The sequence below is a fragment of the Schizosaccharomyces octosporus genome (assembly GCF_000150505.1).
Source record: "Schizosaccharomyces octosporus yFS286 unplaced genomic scaffold supercont6.2, whole genome shotgun sequence".
Classification (NCBI taxonomy): domain Eukaryota; kingdom Fungi; phylum Ascomycota; class Schizosaccharomycetes; order Schizosaccharomycetales; family Schizosaccharomycetaceae; genus Schizosaccharomyces; species Schizosaccharomyces octosporus.
The window spans coordinates 953,462-974,322 of record NW_013185620.1 but is presented as its reverse complement, the minus strand read 5'-3'; the positions used below and the strand labels follow the sequence as shown (position 1 = coordinate 974,322).

Below are 20,861 nucleotides of genomic sequence, written 5' to 3'. Positions count from 1 at the left end.
ATTAGATTTCAGATGCCTGCCTCACCCTTCCCCTTATTCGCGAACAAAAGGGTAAGGAACTTGGCGTCACCAGCCCCTGCTATATCGAACTTACCGTCTCCCTCTCTCTACCACGACGCATTGCCTGCCGTGGATTAAAAAAATGGCTCAACAGTTACCAATACGGTTTAGTGAAATACTACAGGTATGTTTTGGCTAAAATAATGTATTTAGATGCATAAGCTAACATGATTCCATAGCTGGCTTCTTTGGGAGTTCAGCCTTCATTTGGCTTTACCAATGTTACTCTTCAATCAGAAAAATATGTTTGGTAAGGTTTCATTTTGCGCATCTCTGAAAAGACTTCGTCTTACAGATGAACGTAAGATTCTTAGACCATGCACTAACTTTCTTTCTCTGTTTAGTATTCGCGATAATTCCAACGGTACCAATCAAGTTGTGATCGTTGACCTTGAGAACCCTGAAAATGTGGTTCGCCGACCAATTTCGGCGGATTCGGTAATTATGCACCCAAAAAAGATGATTATCGCCTTGAAGGCTCAAAAACAACTTCAGGTGTTTGATTTAGAAGCCAAAGCCAAGCTAAACAGCTTTGTGATGACACAAGAGGTTGTCTATTGGACTTGGATCAGTGACTCTACCATCGGTATTGTCACCGATACTTCCGTATACCATTGGTCTCTTAACGGATCTGATCCCGTCAAAATGTTTGACCGTCATAACTCTTTGAATGGCACCCAAATTATTTCTTACAGAAGCAACTATAATGAAGAATGGTTTACCCTTGTTGGTATCTCTTCACGTGACAATCGCATAGCCGGTAATTTACAACTTTACTCCAAGAAGAGAAAAGTCAGTCAACCTTTAGAAAGCCATGCCTCTGCATTTGCCGTTATTAGACCTGAAGGCCTTAGTTATGATGTACAAGTACTTGCCCTTGCCAGCCGGTTACCGACTGGCTCCAAATTAAGTATTGTTGAAATTGATCGCAACCCTAATAATCCTGCTTTTGCTACGAAGACCGTGGACCTTTTCTTCCCTCCTGAAGCTGCTAATGACTTTCCTATTGCCATTCAAATAGCGCCTAAATATGGTGTTGCATATGTTTCTACGAAGTTTGGATTTATTCACGTTTATGATTTGGAAACCGCCAAGTGCATCTATATGAACCGTGTATCAGGCGAGTCTATTTTCGTTACTGCTCCCCATGAATCCGTGAACGGTATCATGGCCGTTAACCGTAAAGGCCAAGTTTTGAGTGTTTCCATAAACCCTGACACGATTATTCCTTATGTCCTAAACAATTTAACTGATGCTGGATTGGCTGTACGATTAGCTTCTCGTGCCAATTTACCCGGAGCCGACAATTTATATGCTCAACAATTCCAGCAGTTAATGATGCAAGGCAACTATGGTGATGCGGCTAAAGTGGCTGCCTCTTCACCCCGCGGCATCCTCCGCACGGCTCAGGTTATTGAACAATTTAAGCAATTACCCGCTGTTCCTGGTCAGATTGCACCTATTTTGCAATATTTCGGCACCTTGTTAGATAAGGGTCCATTAAATGAACATGAGTCGTTGGAATTGGCTCGGCCAGTGCTTGCCCAAAACCGTGTTCAACTTTTAGAAAAATGGTACAACGAGAATAAACTTGCTTGCACGGAGGTACTTGGTGACCTTATTAAGCCGGTCAATTCTGCTTTGGCTTTGAAGGTATATGAAACAGCCAATGTCCCCAACAAAGTAGTTATGTGCTTGTCCGAACTTGGTGACTTCAATAGATTGGTTACCTACACAAGCCAAACAAGCTTCACTCCCGATTACGTTTCGCTTTTGCAAAATTTGGTTCGAGTTAACCCTGACCAAGCCGCTGAATTTGCTACTCAGATGTACAATAGCGACCCTTCAGTTAATTTGGAGAAAATTGTTGATATTTTCATGTCTCAAAACCTTGTACAACAGGCCACTGCCTTCTTGCTGGATGCTCTTAAGGATGATAGTCCAGCACACTCTCATTTGCAGACTCGTTTGCTTGAAATGAATCTTATTAATGCCCCTCAGGTCGCGGACGCTATCCTTGGGAATCAAATGTTCTCCCATTTTGATCATCAAGCTATTGCTTCTCTATGTGAACGTGCAGGTTTAGTTCAACGTGCTCTAGAGCTTTACGAGAAACCCGCTGATATTAAGAGAGTCATTGTGCACACTAATTTATTGAATCCTGAATGGTTAATGTCGTACTTCGGCAAATTTTCACCTGATGAAGTTTATGATTACCTTAGAGAGATGCTCCGCACAAACCTCCGCCAAAATTTGCAAGTTGTAGTACAAGTTGCTACTCGTTATTCTGATTTGGTTGGACCCCAACGACTTATTGAAATGTTTGAAAAGTTCAAGACTTTTGAGGGCCTTTATTATTACCTCGGAAGCATCGTTAACATTACACAAGATGCTGACGTCGTATATAAATATATTCAAGCCGCTTGTCTTATGAACCAATTCACCGAGGTTGAACGTATTTGCCGTGACAATAATGTTTATAACCCCGAGAAGGTCAAAAACTTGCTTAAAGAAGCCAAGTTAGCTGATCAACTTCCATTAATCCTTGTTTGCGATCGTTATAACTTTGTTAACGATTTGATCTTTTATCTTCATCGAAACAACCTTCCTCAGTTTATCCAAATTTACGTGCAACGCATTAATCCTTCAAAAACTCCACATGTTATCGGAGCTCTGTTGGATATGGATTGTGAAGAAGAGTTTGTGAAAATTCTCTTAAACTCTGTTGTTGGTCAAGTCCCTGTCGATGAATTGGTGGAAGAAGTAGAAAGACGGAACCGTCTTAAATTGTTGCTCCCTTACTTGGAAACATTATTACAATCAGGTAGCCAGGACCGTGCTATTTATGATGCTCTTGCTAAAATCTACATCGATTCCAACAACAATCCAGAGGTTTTCCTTAAGGAAAACAATGTGTATGACACCCTCTCAATTGGTAAATACTGTGAAAAGCGTGATCCTTACTTAGCTTTTATCGCTTACGAAAAGGGCACCAATGATGCTGAACTAATTGCCCTTTGTAACGAAAATTCAATGTTTAAGCAATTGGCTCGTTATTTGCTTAAGAGAAGCGACCCTGAACTGTGGGTTGATGTGCTACAAGATCAGTTGTACCGCAGACCTTTGCTTGACCAAGTTATTGCAACCGCTGTTCCTGAATCTTCTGATCCTGAGGCAGTTTCCATCGTGGTTCGTTCTCTCATGGAAGTCGATCTCCCTAGTCAATTGATTGAGCTTTTGGAAAAGATTGTTTTGCAGCCCTCGTCGTTCAGTGAAAACGCTAATCTCCAAAACTTGCTGTTCTTGACTGCTATAAAGGCTGATAAATCACGCGTCATGGAGTATATTGAGCGACTCCACAATTACGATGTTGAGGAGATTTCTGAGATTGCCGTAGAAAACGGTTTATTTGAAGAAGCCTTTAAAATCTACAAATCTCATCAAAAGCACGAAGAGGCTATGAAGGTTCTCGTTGAGGACATTGTCAGTCTCGATCGCGCTGAAGAATACGCCGAAATTGTGGACCAACCTGAAGTATGGTCCCGTCTAGCCAAGGCTCAACTAGATGGTATCAGAATTTCCGAAGCTATTTCTTCTTACTTAAAGGCTAATGATCCCTCCAATTATGAAGAGGTTATTGAATTGTCATCTAGAGCCGGTAAGTATGAAGATTTGATCAAATACCTCTTTATGGCTAGAAGCAAGATGCATGAACCCGATGTTGATAGTGCCATTTTGGTTTCATATGCCCGAACCAACCAATTGGCCGAGATGGAGACCTTTTTGATTGGTTCCAACGTGGCTGATGTGAAGGCCGTTGGTGATGAGTGCTTTGACAGTGGTAAATATGAAGCCGCTAGAATTATGTATTCAAGCATTTCCAACTGGTCCATGCTTGCTACTACTTTGGTTTACTTAAGCGAATATCAAGGTGCTGTTGATTGCGCTCGTAAGGCAAACTCAATAAAAGTATGGAAGCAAGTCGGAACTGCCTGTATCGAACAGCGTGAATTCCGTTTAGCTCAAATCTGTGGCTTGAACTTGATTGTTCACGCTGAAGAGCTTACATTCCTAATCCGCTTGTATGAGGACCGTGGCTATTTTGACGAAGTCATTTCCCTTATGGAAGCCGGTTTAGGATTAGAACGTGCTCATATGGCTTTCTATACTGAGCTTGCTATTCTCTATTCTAAATACAAGCCTGAGCGCTTGATGGAGCATTTGAAGTTATTCTGGGGTAGACTTAATATGGCCAAGGTAGTCAAGGCATGCGATCAAGCACACCTCTGGAATGAAGCTGTTTTCTTATATGTTCACGACCAAAGTTATGATAACGCTGCTGCCATAATGATGGAAGAGCCCGAAGCTTTTGATCATCAATCATTCAAAGATATTATTGTACACGTGGCGAATTTGGAGTTGTACTATAGAGCCTTACATTTTTATTTGGAACAACATCCTATGCTCCTTACCGACTTATTGGCTGCTTTAACTTCTCGTATTGATCATGCCCGTGTTATCCGCATCTTTGAAAAATCTGAAAATACACCTCTCATTATGAACTTTATGGTTGCTATTCAGCATTTAAATATCGAAGCTGTTAACAATGCTTACAATGATCTATTAATTGAAATGGAAGATTACCAATCTTTGCAGGACTCCATCGATAACTATGATCGTTTTGATGCTATTGCCTTAGCTAGGCGACTTGAAAAGCATACTTTGCTTGAATTCCGCCGTATTGCAGCTTACATCTATCGTAAAAATGGACGATGGATCCAATCCATTGAACTTTCTAAGCAGGATCGTTTTTACAAGGATGCCATTATTACCGCTCGTGATTCCAAACAAACTGAGATTGCTGAGGACTTGATGAAATACTTTGTCGAAATCGGCAACTATGAATGCTTTACCGCAATATTGTATAATTGCTATCATTTGCTTCGTAATGATTTAGTAATGGAGATTAGCTGGCGCAAGGGATTGCAAGATTACGCTTATCCTTATTTCATTAACTTCCAAGCTGAAATGTTTTCCAAAATCTTGACTTTGGAAAAGGACATCAAGGAAAAGCAGGTAGCCAAGCCTGATGAGGAACCAAGCAACCTAGGTTCTGGTATTCTTGGTAACACCTTGATGCTTACTCAAGGACCAATGGCTACAGGCAGTAGCAATGCAGGTGCTTCCGGCTTTGGATTTTAAGCAACACTTTCTCCATTATGTATTCGTTATTAAGAAATTTAATGCCATTCTTTTTGAACTACTGAACTTCAGGTTCATAGCAAGAAATCAATCCTATTATGATACTATAGACAATACTAGTAGTAATTCACAGGCTATTTCAATTTCTATTGCACATGTAAATGAAAATTAATCTATTCCTTATTAAATTGTACGACATGAATTTTGATTGAGTTGCAGTGTACTGCGCTATACGAATCCCGTAAACAGGAAAACAAGTTCAATGGTACCAAGGAAGTTGTCTTCAGCGTTTGCCTATTCATTGTTTTAAATATGTCAAGACCCGAGCATATCGCACCTCCCGAACTCGTAAGTGGAAAGTAAAAGGAAAAAGAAAAGAGACACGATGCTGACATTGAATTTAGTTCTATAACGATGAAGAGGCGGGCAAATACAATAGCAAGTAAGTCAAGTTGTTGGAAAAAATACTCATTTGCAAGGCGTGATGGAAGTTTGTAAAACAAAGAGGCATATGAGTGGAACTTCTTGTTGATGTTCAGTAACGAGGTATTTCCTTGGGGCATTCAATAGTAACACAATATTTAGTACTCGTATCCAGTCTATTCAAGCTGAGATGACGGAGCGCGCAATAGAATTACTTGATCCTGAAGGACCATCCTTGTTATTGGATATTGGATGTGGGTCTGGAATTTCCACTAGTATAGCTGAAAGCTACGGTCATGTTACCGTTGGAATGGACATTTCTCCATCCATGCTTTCCGTGGCCTTAGAATCCCAAGAAGTTGAAGGGGATATGCTGCTGGCTGATATGGGAAATGGAGTTCCCTTTCGTGCAGGAACCTTTGATGGTGTAATTTCGATTTCAGCAATTCAATGGCTGCTAAATGCCGATAAAACTTGTAACATTCCTCAAAGACGATTAAATCGATTTTTCGAGACCTTATACAGCAGCATGAGACGTGGAGGCCGAGCGGTTATGCAATATTATCCCGAAAGTGACCGTTCTCAGCAAATGATTCTCGATACAGCAAAGAAATGCGGTTTTGCTGGCGGTATTGTCGTCGATCACCCAGAATCGAAGAGACAGAAGAAGTTCTATTTGATTTTACAAGCCGGTGGAATGCGGACATTGAATACAAGTGAAATGTCGGTTGAAGACGAAAAAGTAAATGCTAAAAAGCGCAAATTGAAACGGAAGCACGATATGAGCACTCGAGAATATATTGTTCACAAAAAGGATTTAAACCGTAAACGTGGTCGGCTTTCCGTTCCAAAAGACTCCAAATACTCTGGACGTCGTAGAAAGGCTGCATTTTAGAATGGGTAATAACAGGGAATGTATACTATAGGGTTAATTTAGAAAAAATGGAATAATATGTTTGGTATTTTGATAATTAGAGTGCGTTTTTTAACATAGTTTGGATTCTAATTTGTGTGATTTACGGACGCAGTATCCTTTCATGAACTCAGAAGGATTCATGTCTTAAGTCCTGCTACGCCGACAATTTGTTTTACACACTATCAGTATATCACAAGCCCTGGAACTTACATCGTTACTAAAGAAATACTACACAACTGTTACCGAATATTCGCTACCAACCACCATTATAAAGGTAAGAATACAAAAGAGTTAAGGAACTTAAATTATTTTCCAGTAACAAGAGCATCATACTTTTGCTTGAACCAGTTAATGGTATCCTCAGGAGTGATCTTGTGAGTGAAACCAATACGGCTACGTTGGGCCTTACGGCGAGTGACACGCATACCAGGACGGTCCATGACGACGTAGAAGTCCATACCGTAAATACCAATGGAAGGATCGTACTTAATACCCAAGTCAATGTGTTCTTGGATACCGAAGCCAAAGTTACCAGTGGCAGAAAAGTTGCGACGCTTCAACTCGTACTCCTTGACCTTAAGACCACGTTCCAAAATTTCCTCAGCCTTGGGACCACGGACAGTGACATGGCAGGAAATCTTTTCGTTACGACGGATACCGAAACGACGGATAGTGTAACGGGCCTTGGAGAAAACGGGAGTTTGACCAGAAAGTTGTTCCAAAACCTTTGCGGCACGGGTGAGACGATCACCAGATTCTCCCAAGGAGATGTTGAGCACCAACTTGGAGATACGGAGCTCCTTCATAGGGTTTTGTGCCTTCTCTGCCATGGTGTTGGATGTTGGTAGTTCTTTTCCTTCTCGCGAGCACGTTCACATTCTCAGAAGACGTTTCGTTGTGACAATGTGACTGTTATGTTATTATTAGGGTAGGGCTAACCTCACCACCATTTCGACAGGACGCCAGTTGTCAGAGCTCATATTTCTGCATCGATAAGAAAGCCACCATAGGGTTTTCTTAATTTCAGATTTTTTTTCTAAAATGGTAAGAAATACTAGAAGGATACTTCTGTTAAGTTGAAATGCATTGCTAAACTAGTTTCTTATTTAGGGTACAACAAAGATGGTTTCTTTGTTAAATCATTCTTTGAATGTGACTACAAAAGATGGCCGAACCTTTGTAGGTCAATTATTAGCTTTTGACGGCCATATGAATTTGGTTTTAAGTGACTGTCTGGAATATCGTCACATCCGTAAACAGAATAATCCTTCAAATTCAGTATACGAGGAGAAGCGCATGCTAGGTCTTGTTATTTTACGCGGTGAATTTATTGTCTCACTCTCTGTTCAAGGTCCACCCCCCATGGATCCATCAATGAGAGGTGGTTTGCTTAATGGTCCTGGTGTTGCTCGTCCTGCGGGTCGAGGAATACCTCTTGGACAGGCTCCTGTTGGTTTGGCTGGCCCCATTCGTGGAATTGGTTTCAGCGCCCCTCCTCCTCCAGCTGGTTTTGGACGAGGTGCTCCTCCTCCAGGTTTCCGTCCTGTATAGACTATTGCGACGGGTACACGCAGGTATAATGTATACTAGTAGCCATCACTCGAGCTATTTTTCGTGAATTTTTCCGCCCGTAATGCTTTGACCGATTAATTTTTTTTCTGTTATAAAATAACATAAATGTTGTGTACTCTTACATGCCAGACACAACACGAAGCCCCATATCCTATAGATGATCAACATTGTATTCTAAATGTTATACTTAAAGGAAAAGAAGATGCTCATCTCTAAATTTATTTCATTGACATGGTTTAAAGAAAAAGTTGAAGAAGGTTTTAGCGATCAGTTTAGACCCTTTACTTTAAGCTTCATTCACGGTCTCGTTCATGTTAGGAAATTTACGTTTAACGCAAATATCATTAATTATTACTTGAATAGAACTTCCTAAAAACGAATTTTTGCTATATACAATAGGTAATGTAGTTTTTTTTTTTTTTTTTTTTTTTTTTTTTTTTTTTTTTTGGTTTTTCGTTTTTTATTTAAACCCCAAACATATTTAATTCATAAATTAAATCATAAAATGCTAAAGAACGATAAAACGCAAAGAAAAGAAAAGAAATCCCAGAATTAAGAAATAAAGAGCGTCAATTACATCCGAATAAAAAGAAAAGAACGAAATGGGTACATATTAATCAACTAAATTCGCATTTGCTTGACGAATATAGTCAGTGAAAATGAGCTCATAGTTTTCAATGAGCATATTAAAAACTTCAGAAGGAATATTCAATGTCGGAGAAAAAACGATTCCAACATTTCTCACATTCATTTTGTTGTATTTTTCAAAGGTGATAATCCTGCGGAGATGGTGCAGAAGAGAGTCCAGAAGGACGAAGTTTTCAACGGGTAGTTCCCCAAGTATACGAGTAAGTTCATCCATCGAGCTTTTCGTATGAGGAATTCCCGGCATTAATTCAATGATTTTTGTCAACGAATTATCCTAAGCGAATTTTGCTATATACAAAGATAAAGTTTCAATAAAGCTTCTGTCTCTTTTTTTTCTTTTATTGGTTTTTCGTTTTTTATTTAAACCCCAAACATATTTAATTCATAAATTAAATCATAAAATGCTAAAGAACGATAAAACGCAAAGAAAAGAAAAGAAATCCCAGAATTAAGAAATAAAGAGCGTCAATTACATCCGAATAAAAAGAAAAGAACGAAATGGGTACATATTAATCAACTAAATTCGCATTTGCTTGACGAATATAGTCAGTGAAAATGAGCTCATAGTTTTCAATGAGCATATTAAAAACTTCAGAAGGAATATTCAATGTCGGAGAAAAAACGATTCCAACATTTCTCACATTCATTTTGTTGTATTTTTCAAAGGTGATAATCCTGCGGAGATGGTGCAGAAGAGAGTCCAGAAGGACGAAGTTTTCAACGGGTAGTTCCCCAAGTATACGAGTAAGTTCATCCATCGAGCTTTTCGTATGAGGAATTCCCGGCATTAATTCAATGATTTTTGTCAACGAATTATCCAGTAAATTGGTTGGTAACTCACGAAGATAAAGTTTCAATAAAGCAGCTACAGCATGAACGTCAAACATTTCTTCAGAGTTCACCAAGTCATAATCAATGCCTTTATTAAATTGTTCTTTTAAACCTTTAATTGCGGAAGAAGAGCCACTCAATCGATATATACCTTCTTCTTTCTCTGCACGTACGGTCTCCAAGTACTCTAAGCACCTGTAAATCACAATAGGAAGTCCACTCTCGTTAAACTGCGAGCCTAGATTTACCGCGTCCACCAGCGGTATTCCAAAAACCTCAGTTTGTTTCGTCGGAACCTCCTTTGATGTCGTTAACGACGTCGATTCTGGGCCGATACCACCATCATCAATGGTATTGGAAGACGGCTCATTATTGACCTCTTCCATACTGTTTGTATCTGAAAGCTGATCTACTTGTTGTGACATCTTATTTCCCGAAACATTAACTCGTTTGAAATGATTCAGGAAGTCCTCTTCTATAGACGCATCGTTATCCTTTCTTGATAATTCTTTTTCGCTACTAGAACTTTGTGCAAGCTTCATTATTCTAGGATCAGTCTCCAAAATGCTATTTCCGGAAGTGCTTGCAAATGATAATCCAGTTTCACTTCTTTCACTTGACAGATCTGCAGTGTCACTGCTTTCAATAGGAGGAGTGTCAAGGTTCAAACTTGCATCATCACTAATACTTCCTACATCCTTTAATTTTTCAAAATTCTCGTTATCCGCGGTACCGGTTCGCATAGTATCCTCTTCTAAACTCCAGCGATCATCGTTTTGTGAGAGATCCGTTCGATTAATCCTTTCTTCTTGCTTTTCGGTTTGATTCCGACGGGATCCAGGAAAATCAGAAGCCTGAATTTGAAGATCAACAGGTGTAGATGCGGTAGAAATTGAGGGGATCTGATTGACGATAGCACGTAACCAACTCTGCTGATCTTCTATGTTTTTCGCCAATAGGACATGAATAGTATCTGTTCCATTTTTTTGTTCAGTTTGCTTTTCTTGTATAACAAACGCGGATTGATAATTTTCACCGGTTAAAAATTGATGAGGAGGATCAATAACAGTAAAGATAGGAAGATTTGCGCTATATCTATGGACGAGCGCGTCTTGCAACTGTATTGTTCCCAAAACAGGTGCATTACGGTTTTCCGCATAATACAGAACCTTGTCTTTCAAATAAAAGTAGCGGGAAACAAGTCCGCTGTTCTTAATATATCTAAGCAAGATTCCTTCTTTTTGAGCGTGTTCAGGAGGAAGAAAGAAAACATCGTTGAGATATTCTCTTAAAGTATCTTTACTCAAGAACTGAATAAGCTTAACTTTCTGCTCTAAAGTAAGATCAGCTTGAAAAATATAACGAAAGTATGTATCAACAGATCGTCGAAGTAGCTCATTTTGTATATAGGATGAATCGTTTGTAAACCAATCAAGAGTTGGAAATGGTGGTGCACCCACATCTAATACAAATGAAGCATCAAATGCTCGACATTGACCAATACTTCTGGAATAGCTCCACACTTCATCCTTCCACTGAGAAGCAAGTGGTGGTACAGCGGTAACACCAACAACAAAATGTAGAATTATATTATCAAATACAGTAGAAGAAGAAGATAGAGTAGTTTTCATTAAATCAAACTTCAAGTACCGCACCAATGATTCATCCAACCTGAAACTAAGCTTGCTATTGTACAAAGTTTCGGAGTTACTAGTAGACATCGACTGTGGATGACCAGCTACGGAATCACTTTTAGTGCGATTTTCTGGCTTGGGACGAGCAAATGATGTCAACGACGAGAAGGACGAGAGGAAGGACTTCGCAGTGGATTTTCTAGGTTCTTTCGGTTGAGTCAAAAGATTTTGTTGATCTATTTGTTCCGAGGGAGGAGGTTCAACGATAGTCCACGTCCGATTAGAATCAGAAAGACGACGTGTCAAGCAAATCTCGCTATCCGGGACCTTTAAGGTAGATAAGGGTTCAGAGGCAAGTGTTTCAGGCGAATCATTAATCAAATGACTCTTCAATTTAGACTCGGGATCTGGATAAGCTAAGGAAGGGGTAGGAACGTAAAGGCTAGGATGCGAATTCTTACTATCAATTTTAGAACCTTTAGGAGCTGAAGAATTTTCAAAAAACTGGTCGGTAAAACTGCTATCCCATAGGTCTTGAACAGACGAAAACTTATTGTTCGTTGAAGTAGGAGAAAAACTTTCAGCAGAATCTAGATCTTCTTTCATATACCATCGAGTCTTTGCAGCTTCATTTCGCAAAGCTGCATATCTTTCGTAGGACACAGGCGAAGAAAGTGCTGATCGCGGGTCGTATGTACCAGAAGAAGTATGTACAGGAAGACGTTTCGTATTCAACAAAAGTTGTGGTCTATCATCATAGGAATTAGGATTGCGATCTTCTAAAGGGGAACTTCGAGGAACAAAGGAAGAAACCGATAATCGACCATTCTTGTCAGTACTTGTGAGATAACTAGGTGATAAATTGTTCCTCTGATCCCTTGATTCGACTTTTGCAACCAAACTTTCAGTGCCACTGTTCATCTGAGAAGCCGAGGCTTCCATATTTTCCAACCTACTCAATTTTGATTTCAAAAGGCCATTCTCAGAAACAGCTTGCTTCAAGTCCCTACGCAAATCGTTGATGATATTTCTTTGATTAGTTATCAACTGGAATAGTTTTTCGTTTTGGCCTCCTGAAGTCGCGTTGCTATCGTCAAATTTAGGCTCTTCTTTCAAACTCATATTCGTTCCTTTATCGAATTTATTTTCAAAGGAATTACTTCCTTTCATTATTTTTATACATTTATCCTATACGCTTCCATACAAGTCGCTTCTTTTATAGTTTTCCTAGAGGTAGGACTAATAATGAAAGGGTGTAGTAGGATCTTTGGTAGCGTTAACTTACCATCCCCATATACATGTCTCTCGGACCAGCTTTTAACTCAAGCATTAATTTGCATGTTTTAGTTTTTTAATCAATTGTGAAAATTATATTTTCAAACGTTGTCTTTCCATCACCACCGTTGACGATTTACGGTTATGAACGGAAATGATAGTATGTCTCTACTTATATCTTCACCTATGCTAATATACTTACGACAGCCTGTTTAATATCCATTGATATCTCTAACACTAATGATGGATCTGTACTATCTTTAATTCCTGAAAGCAGTGGCTTACTGATGCCTGCTTCACATAGCAGGCGGAGGCTATTCGATATGACATATGTATGTTTGTTAAAAGAAGAAGCTCATAATAATGTTCGTTCAGTTTTTGCTCATTATAGAAGACTGTTGTTAGACAACGGTTATGCCAGTAAGCATCTTTGATATGAACGAACAAAAGTTGAATGAACATTCCAAAGTTACTTCCTAGTATTTGTACGAAAATAGAAGTGAGCGCTAACGATATATAGGATACCTTTAGCAAGCTATATCTTTTACAACTGAGATGTCAAAGCTCTCCCAATTTCCGACTCAACTTTAATCCAAAGGTTGCTAATATAAAACAAGAAAACAAAAGGTTTTTTGTTGTAAACTGTGAATCTTTCACGTCCTTGAACAATTACTTTACTCGAGTGATTTCCTATGATGAGCTATCTTTGCAACCAAACGTGTGCGAGGTACCTACATTATTCGACACGAAAGACGACGTATTTAAGTTCACTTGGGATTGGAATCCTACTATTCATAACTCTTCGGAGGATGGTTATACCAATTATTCGTGTTTAGCTATTTATTCGTTTGAGACTGAATGCTTAGTGCCTATTAACAAGTTTTATTATCACGTAAAATGGGTCCCATCCTGTGACTATGAAGATACTCCTATATCGTTCAATCCTCCCACAACAGAATCTCCCCAGACTGCTGACATTGGTTTGTCACGAAGTCCTAAATCTTTTCCTAAAGCAGCCATATACAGTTCGAAAACAACGCTATATCCTGAGACCTATGAAGACAATCCTTTTTTTCGATCTATTTTGCATGAGTTAGAGCAGAAGTCATCTTCTATGAAGTTGTATTATAAAAAACTAATGAAACGAGTTATGCAGGCCAGTTCTGCTTTTGAAGAATCCGAGTATGCTCTCAAACGATTATCGGCCACTCTTTATGAAGCGTCTACGGATACAACTATAGCTTCGCAGAAGATGCTAAGTGAGTTTTTACTTCGCTCGTTTGAATTAGAGATGATTGTCCTACGACATATGAAAGCTGATTTTATGAATCATTTGCATGAGCCTTTACAAAGAATATATTCAACCTCTATAAAGCTCGTTGATGATAAGAGAGTTGAATTTGAAGAACAAAGTAAAAGTTATTATACTTTATTGTCTCGCTTTATGTCTACTCGTAAAGACTCAAAGTTATCTGAATCGCTCTTTTATGCGAAAGAAAAACGCTTCACCCTACAACGTTATGAATATTACTGTTTTATGCGAGATCTTCAAAATGGTACTACTATGAGTGAAATCAATGAAGTTTTTTTAAATTTTGTGACTCGAAGATTTGAAAAATTATCCGACTATATCGATTCGTTGAATGATTTAACACCTCAGCTACAACATCAGATGTCAAAGTTGGAAGCTTGCAAAGGAGATCTTGCATATAGAGAAAAATGCAGGAGAAAGCAACGGTCGGCTATGATGTTGAACAAAATTCGGCCAAAGTCTATGTTTTCTTTTCCAATCTCGCCTTCCTCTGATATTTCAGAAAATTCCGATTTTACTGCATACAGCCCATCACATTCTTCATCGTCTGAAGATTCCCAAAAGCTCATGAGTCCTACGTCAAATGCTAACACGCCCGGCTTAATATACAAGGAAGGACTTTTGTTTGTCTTCACAGTCTCTGAATTAGGAGCCGATTTAGCAGTTCACAGTAAAGCAGCCTGGCATAAATACTGGGTTGTTATCAAGGATGGTTATGTACTGGAGTACGCAAATTGGAAAGACTCCGAAAAGACTAGCGTGTGTTCAATCTCACTGCGAAATGCTTCAGTAAGAAAACTAAGAAAGCAACCTAGGAAGTATTGTTTAGAATTGGTATCTCCAAAAGCAAAGCGCTTATATCAAGCAACTTCAGAAGCGGACTTGGATACGTGGGTGAACTCCATTAATGAGTCTATAATATCTTTAAGTAAACAATCTTCTTCAGATGATTCTTTCAGAGTTTCTGAGGAGCATCCCATTTCTAAAGAGTTTTTAACCTTACCTGCGGAACGTGTTCGCTTGACCCGCAAAATAAGTGGCACAGGATTAAGGAGGGCATTTACCAGAAAAGGTTCTTGGAATTTTCCGCAGTTATTTCGGAGTGCGAGTACAAATACTAAAACTATCGAGGATTTAGAAAAATATCATGCAACTGCAAACATTTTCATACAAATGTTAGAAAGAATCGATCCCGAGAATTCTAAATGTGCTGATTGTGGTTCTACTAAAGACGTGACGTGGTGCTCTATCAACGTTCCAGTAATGTTGTGTATAGAATGTAGTGGTGTTCATCGTTCACTTGGTTGTCATATTTCAAAAACGCGTTCCCTTTTATTTGACTCTCTCTCTCAACAGCTTAAGCTTCTATTGTCTCGGGTAGGGAATTCGGTCGTAAACCGTGTTTATGAAGCAAAATTAAATTCATTTTCCGGCAAGCCTTCTCCCGATAGCGATACGGATTCGAAAAGCTTGTTTGCTAAGAGAAAGTACGTTGAACATGCTTTTATGGATCTGTCATCAGTAGATCCTGATAAATATCTCATGGAAGGTCTAAAAGCGAATGAGACAGAAAAGGTTTTGCTAGCAGTTGCTGCTGGACCAAACTTTAAAGAACAGGGAATTGATTTTCTCAAAGAAGTAACACAGGATACGACTCGCTTGCATTATTTAGAGCTAATGCTTTTAAACGGACTATTACTGCCCTCATCTGAGGAATTGTCCGACTTTGCATGTAAAGACATGCAATCGTTGTTGCAGCAGAGGCAATTTGTTAAGTATCGAGAGACATGACTTTAAGAAATAAGAAGATACGGATAGTCTGGCCGAATAGGTATTTCCTTCAGCGATATGCTGAATAAAGAGTCGGGTCAATTTACAACATTTCTTTCTACTGTTATTTCTCTTACTTGCTCGCTTTCTTTAAATAAGAGTCAAGCATTCCAGTTGATTATGATTTTTTTTTCTTTTGAAAAAAAAGATGCATTCATGTTTTCTAAGTGTTACTCGTAACAGCGCACAAGATACTACTCATTTATTATAAAAAGCAAAAGATAATTTTAAATGGCAGTCCACGGCGAGTGTATGCCCTCGTCAGTAATGTTTGCGCTTTAACTTCTGGTGTGTCTTTGGTTTACGTTGACAATATCATCTTGTCTGTTTGATATGATTCGGTTTTTACAGAATCTGAAAACTTGATGAAATACGCTCTTTTTATCTGCCCCTTGAGACTCTGCTATGTCTCTATCCAAATGTGAAACCTATTTATTATTGATCTTTTTTCTTCTGATGAAACATTTATTTCTTTGAACATTCATTTTGGTACTAATTTCCTATTAATAATAACTAATCTGATTGTACCTTTTCTAAGAAAAGAAAAAAGGTCGACTACATGTCTTGTGAGACAAAAACTGGTCGTGTGTAAGAGTAATTTGTAAAGTATTAAAAAAAGATTGATCTTCTTATAATACTAAATATCTGTATTTTATTCTTTTCTTCCTTATATGTTGTTCATTATATACTATAATACTGTGTAATCTTATCAGTCATTGCGAGGCAGACTTTTCACTTATATATGTTTACCAACGTTACTACTTCGTTTTGGCAGGGCATTCGAAAGACCAACCCATTTTTGCTATCAAAATCTTTTTCTTATAGAATGAACCATTTTAACGCCTCTCTTGTTCCAAAGGACTTTCGTCCTTTCCGAATTGGACTCATTCAGCTTGCTTCCACTTCTAATAAAGATGAAAACTTGAAGAACGCGCGTTCTCAAATTTCAGAAGCTGTACAAAATGGCTCAAAAATGGTCGTTTTGCCTGAATGTTTCAATTCTCCTTATGGTAATCAATATTTCAACGAATACGCTGAGACAATTGAAAAAACCTCTCCTACGTATAACACCTTGCATTCTATTGCTAAAGAACTAAAAGTTTATGTGTTTGGAGGATCCATTCCTGAAAGAAAAGATGGCGAACTTTACAACACTTCCATGGTTTTTAACCCATACGGTGACTTGATAGGTATTCATCGTAAAATCCACTTATTTGACGTGGATTTCCCAGGAAAAATGACATTCCGTGAGTCTGAAACATTGAAATCTGGTAATTCTATGACAATTGTGGAAACCGAGTTTGGCAAAATCGGGTTAGGAATCTGCTACGACATCCGCTTTCCAGAATTGGCTACAGTTGCTGCTAGGAATGGTTGCTCTATGATGATATATCCAGGTGCTTTTAACCTTACCACCGGTCCTTTACATTGGGAGCTTCTTGCCCGAGCTCGTGCTGTTGACAATCAAATTTATGTCGCTTCTTGCTCTCCAGCTCGTGATGTATCTGCCACTTATCATGCCTGGGGTCACTCTACTGTTGTTGGGCCTGATGGCGTCGTATTATCTACTATGGATGAAAAGCCTGGTATTGTCTATGCTGATATTGATCCAGAGAAAATGGCTTCGATTCGTAAAAGCATTTCTTTATACACCCAGCGCCGTTTTGACATCTATTCAGAAACAAAACCTTTAAAACTTAATGAAAATTAGATTTTTTTTTTTCTTAAAATGGTATGATATTAATTAATTAGTTCAACTAAATGTCTGTGTATGAATACAGGGATGAAGTAATTCTAAAAGTTCAAAATACCCTTACAAAACCGTTTATGTCATTAATATTTTAATTTAATTAACGATAAAATCATCGATAAGCGCCCTTTCCATTATAACCGTTGGCAGGAGGATATCCATAGCTGTACGGATTACCACGATTATTCATTTGAGAGTTACCATATGAATAGCCCTGTTGACCATATCCACCTCTTGCACTATATGCATTAGCAGATCTTGGAAAACCACTTCCATTGTTCCATGGCGGTTGTATACCTGTTTGGGCAAATCCGTTGGTAACACCGGTATATGCTTGCTGGTTGTAGCTATAGTTTTGTGACTGATAAAATGAGCGCTGAGCACCTTGATATCCGCCTCTTCGAGGGCCACCTCCTCGGAAAGAGCCGTTGTTTCGACGTCCAGCATTGTTGCGTTCCGCACGAACGATACTGACATCCTCTGGTGTCAATACCCTAGAGGGCATCTTAACTCCCCGAAGAAGCATCGACTTATGAACGAAATTTGATTTTGGAACTTCAAACTGCAGACTTAAACTTTGGTTATTTTCAATGTTGCCGTATTTCTGAAGTGCCTCAGCCGTAGTAACGTCCACTGGACACTGTACGGAAACATTTGGTAGGATGGAATCATCGTTGCTGACCTTACCAAAAATGCCATGTCCCACTTTCCCTGATAACTTTAAAGGTTTCCCTTGTTTCTTTTTAGAGTACAGGTGTTTTACAACTTCCGGGTACATGGGATGATGTTCTGAAACAAAGAGTAACGAAGATCCACTCGTGTTTCTCCTGGCTTCATCTTCACTAAGTGAAGGATAAATTCTGGAAACTGCAGATAGCAAGCGATTCTCATCAATAAAAGGAAGCAATGCCACACCCTGCCACTCAAACTTCTTACCATTCAAATCTATGACAAAGTCCTCTGGATAAAAATCAATAATTTCCGAATCTGCTTCTGTCATTAATGGTTGTAGCTTCTCAGGCAAATTGTTTCTACTCGCAGCAGGAAGTACACCCAATAATTGCTCATAAGGTCTAAAAGGTTGATTTACATCAAACTTTACATCAATAGAAGATAAATTTTTGAAATCAGCAGCAAAGGGTGCGTAGTGATATGGATAATACCAGGTCCACGAAGGACATCCTTGATAATAATATAATAAAACCCAACATAATCCATGAACATAATGACGGACCGCTTCCCCTAACTGATCGGTATCGGTCACAGAAAATCCAAATTTTTGCTCATAATAACGCTCCCGATAACCAGACTCGTGCAAGCGAACTGTATCTGTGGAGGCCTCCTCGTCGGCAGTGTCTCCAGCTTTCCGCTTCATGCCAGCTGAAACAGGAGCTGGTTCAATAGGAGTTGCTAAACCACTAGGGTCAGAACTTGCTATATCGTCTGTTGCACTAGGGGTAGGGGAGGAAACAACCTCTTCAATAGGCACGGCACGAAGGGTTTCGTTTGAAGTCATTTGAGATTTTAAATTCGCGGCAGCAATTTTATTAATGGAGGAAGTAGTTGCAGCTTCGTTAGAAAGGCCAAGGCGATTAGCAGCACGATTGTTAATGAGATTTTTATTTGTTGCACTTAAAGATCTATTGGAAGTTCTTTCAGATAAGTTTACCAAATTCTCAGGAGCGGGAGCATCTGTTTTACGTGCTTTACTAGGCCGCGTATCCTCAGCACCGCTTGTATCAACTGAAGGAACAGTGGTTGTTTGAGACGTTTCAACTTTCGCTGAGCGCTGTATTATTGTATCATCCAAATAAGAAGAATCATTTTGGTTGGCTTCTCTTTGTGCTCTACGCTTCTGGTTTTCGGTTCGACGGTCTTCTTGCTGCTTTAAACGTTTAAAAATGTCGTCTTCTTGATCACCAACAGCAGTCAAAATCATCTCAGCTCGTGTTAAATTGACTGACCCATCCAAGGTTAAGTAACCTCCCATATGCGGAAGGCAAGTACGCCAGATCTCAGTAAGTCGTTCTACAGCACCATCACGGATATCTAAACTTGGAAGATGAGGAAGAAAGTCATTACCAACGAAGAAAATGAAGAATACCCAGTCATCAATTGCTCGTTCGAGATCGAATGGGAAAGGTAAATTAGGAACATAAAGCTCCACTTCTAAGTATTCCCGCAGAACACTAACGTGTAACCAAATAAATGGTTTCTTTACAGGAACTTTGTTCGTTTCTGATGTTTCGTCTAAACGTTTCAATCCTAACCGCTCCTCCTTTGATTTCTTGGTACTTCCTTGTTGGAAAAATACGTCCTCACGTAGTACGCGGAAGTGAGGTTCATGGGTAGCCAAACCAAGCATAATCAAATCAGCATCCAATCCATATACTACATGACGAGTATTAGGGTCGTATTCTGGTTTCACACGTTGGGAACGGATAAATTCCATAATTTTGTGTTCACCTTCACCTGGCACTGATGCATCTGACAGAATAAAACGAGTGTTTCTCCAGCAAGGATCAGTATTTAGTTTATTAATAATGTAATATTTTAATGATTTAGCCAATGTATCCATAAACGGCGTTCCTGGAGTAATGCAATTGCTATCCCAGGCTTTTTTCTTGGTCGCCTCTTCGTCAACGGGAATTCCTTGTTTTTTGGCTTCCTCGATACAAATCTCAAGTTCAGCTTCTTTTTGGGCAGCTTCACGAGAGGATCGAAAACGACGTGATCGTTGCTGATTCATTTTTGCACGAGGAGCTACGCCATCAATGGCTATGTACAGTAACTTTCTCGGACGAACCATTGCCATAATACGATCGGTATACTCAAAAATAGCTATCATCATCTCATCCTCGGTCTCAGGTGCAGGTCGGTCTTCAGGATGCGAACAAGGATGGACGATACCATTCATATCCAGGTATAAATTATCGCATTCTTCACCATTGGGATTTGGAAGACTCAAATCCGGTCCAATTTCTGTACCATCAGGAAGTGTTTGAGTCGGTGCCTCGACTACGGGCGTAATAACTTTGTGAAATTTTCTCGACAATAGTCGAAAAAGTGCTGGAACACCCATCCTATCCAAAAAATCCGAAGGAAAGTGGTTCTACTTCCGTATTTCTACCTAAATCAATCTGATTCTAGATAATAAAAGAATCAATGTTCGAACCCTTCTGTATGGTAATTGACAGCCACCTGTAACGCAGAACAGATAACATTCTTTAAGAGTTACAATCCTAAATATACATTACAATAAAGAGTATATATTGTTTTATAAGTGTAAATGCTTGTGGTGGTTATTACTGTTGTGTATACCGAAGTATAAATCTCCTTCACTAATAAATAGTAAAATGGAAATAACAAAATACGAATTGATTTGGATTTAACTAGGCATTTGAACAT

The 20,861-nt window shown here is 39.1% G+C and overlaps 8 protein-coding genes across 8 annotated transcripts; 5 read left to right on the top strand and 3 right to left on the bottom strand.

Moving 5' to 3' along the window:
• The first annotated feature begins 83 nt into the window (after positions 1-83).
• On the top strand, positions 84-5,378 carry SOCG_04836 (clathrin heavy chain Chc1). Its single transcript, XM_013163983.1, has 3 exons — positions 84-184; positions 240-310; positions 405-5,378. Exons 1-3 carry the CDS (start codon positions 143-145, stop codon positions 5,260-5,262), a joined length of 4,971 nt encoding a protein of 1,656 aa, XP_013019437.1. The 5' UTR covers positions 84-142; the 3' UTR covers positions 5,263-5,378.
• Positions 5,379-5,517: 139 nt separating this feature from the next.
• On the top strand, positions 5,518-6,633 carry SOCG_04835 (rRNA methyltransferase). Its single transcript, XM_013163982.1, has 3 exons — positions 5,518-5,610; positions 5,667-5,704; positions 5,848-6,633. Exons 1-3 carry the CDS (start codon positions 5,575-5,577, stop codon positions 6,578-6,580), a joined length of 807 nt encoding a protein of 268 aa, XP_013019436.1. The 5' UTR covers positions 5,518-5,574; the 3' UTR covers positions 6,581-6,633.
• Positions 6,634-6,761: 128 nt separating this feature from the next.
• SOCG_04834 (60S ribosomal protein L11) lies at positions 6,762-7,483 on the bottom strand. Its single transcript, XM_013163981.1, has one exon. It carries the CDS (start codon positions 7,429-7,431, stop codon positions 6,907-6,909), a length of 525 nt encoding a protein of 174 aa, XP_013019435.1. The 5' UTR covers positions 7,432-7,483; the 3' UTR covers positions 6,762-6,906.
• Positions 7,484-7,521: 38 nt separating this feature from the next.
• On the top strand, positions 7,522-8,576 carry SOCG_04833 (Sm snRNP core protein Smb1). Its single transcript, XM_013163980.1, has 2 exons — positions 7,522-7,645; positions 7,712-8,576. The coding sequence occupies exons 1-2, from the start codon at positions 7,643-7,645 to the stop codon at positions 8,150-8,152; spliced, it is 444 nt and encodes a 147-aa protein (XP_013019434.1). The 5' UTR covers positions 7,522-7,642; the 3' UTR covers positions 8,153-8,576.
• Positions 8,577-9,330: 754 nt separating this feature from the next.
• Positions 9,331-12,408, bottom strand: SOCG_04832 (rho-type GTPase activating protein Rga2; the record flags this gene model as incomplete). Its single annotated transcript, XM_013163979.1, has 1 exon — positions 9,331-12,408. One exon carries the CDS (start codon positions 12,406-12,408, stop codon positions 9,331-9,333), a length of 3,078 nt encoding a protein of 1,025 aa, XP_013019433.1.
• A 115-nt stretch (positions 12,409-12,523) lies between these two features.
• Positions 12,524-16,241, top strand: SOCG_04831 (centaurin ADOP ribosylation factor GTPase activating protein family). Its single transcript, XM_013163978.1, has 3 exons — positions 12,524-12,721; positions 12,769-12,893; positions 13,082-16,241. Exons 1-3 carry the CDS (start codon positions 12,706-12,708, stop codon positions 15,662-15,664), a joined length of 2,724 nt encoding a protein of 907 aa, XP_013019432.1. The 5' UTR covers positions 12,524-12,705; the 3' UTR covers positions 15,665-16,241.
• SOCG_04830 (amidohydrolase) lies at positions 16,169-18,439 on the top strand. Its single transcript, XM_013163977.1, has one exon. The coding sequence runs from the start codon at positions 16,446-16,448 to the stop codon at positions 17,412-17,414; it is 969 nt and encodes a 322-aa protein (XP_013019431.1). The 5' UTR covers positions 16,169-16,445; the 3' UTR covers positions 17,415-18,439.
• Positions 17,422-20,751, bottom strand: SOCG_04829 (5'-3' exoribonuclease Dhp1). The gene has a single exon (XM_013163976.1). The coding sequence runs from the start codon at positions 20,533-20,535 to the stop codon at positions 17,566-17,568; it is 2,970 nt and encodes a 989-aa protein (XP_013019430.1). The 5' UTR covers positions 20,536-20,751; the 3' UTR covers positions 17,422-17,565.
• Between the last annotated feature and the right edge of the window lie 110 nt (positions 20,752-20,861).

Coding starts and splice junctions, on each gene's coding strand:
- SOCG_04835 (XM_013163982.1), top strand. CDS start 5,575: ATGTCAAGACCCGAGCATATCGCACCTCCCGAACTC. Junction 5,611..5,666: donor ATATCGCACCTCCCGAACTC/GTAAGTGGAAAG, acceptor CATTGAATTTAG/TTCTATAACGATGAAGAGGC. Junction 5,705..5,847: donor GCGGGCAAATACAATAGCAA/GTAAGTCAAGTT, acceptor CACAATATTTAG/TACTCGTATCCAGTCTATTC.
- SOCG_04830 (XM_013163977.1), top strand. CDS start 16,446: ATGTTTACCAACGTTACTACTTCGTTTTGGCAGGGCATTCGAAAGACC.
- SOCG_04829 (XM_013163976.1), bottom strand. CDS start 20,535: ATGGGTGTTCCAGCACTTTTTCGACTATTGTCGAGAAAATTTCACAAA.
- SOCG_04836 (XM_013163983.1), top strand. CDS start 143: ATGGCTCAACAGTTACCAATACGGTTTAGTGAAATACTACAG. Junction 185..239: donor GGTTTAGTGAAATACTACAG/GTATGTTTTGGC, acceptor ATGATTCCATAG/CTGGCTTCTTTGGGAGTTCA. Junction 311..404: donor CAATCAGAAAAATATGTTTG/GTAAGGTTTCAT, acceptor TTCTCTGTTTAG/TATTCGCGATAATTCCAACG.
- SOCG_04831 (XM_013163978.1), top strand. Junction 12,894..13,081: donor GGCTATTCGATATGACATAT/GTATGTTTGTTA, acceptor AACGATATATAG/GATACCTTTAGCAAGCTATA.
- SOCG_04834 (XM_013163981.1), bottom strand. CDS start 7,431: ATGGCAGAGAAGGCACAAAACCCTATGAAGGAGCTCCGTATCTCCAAG.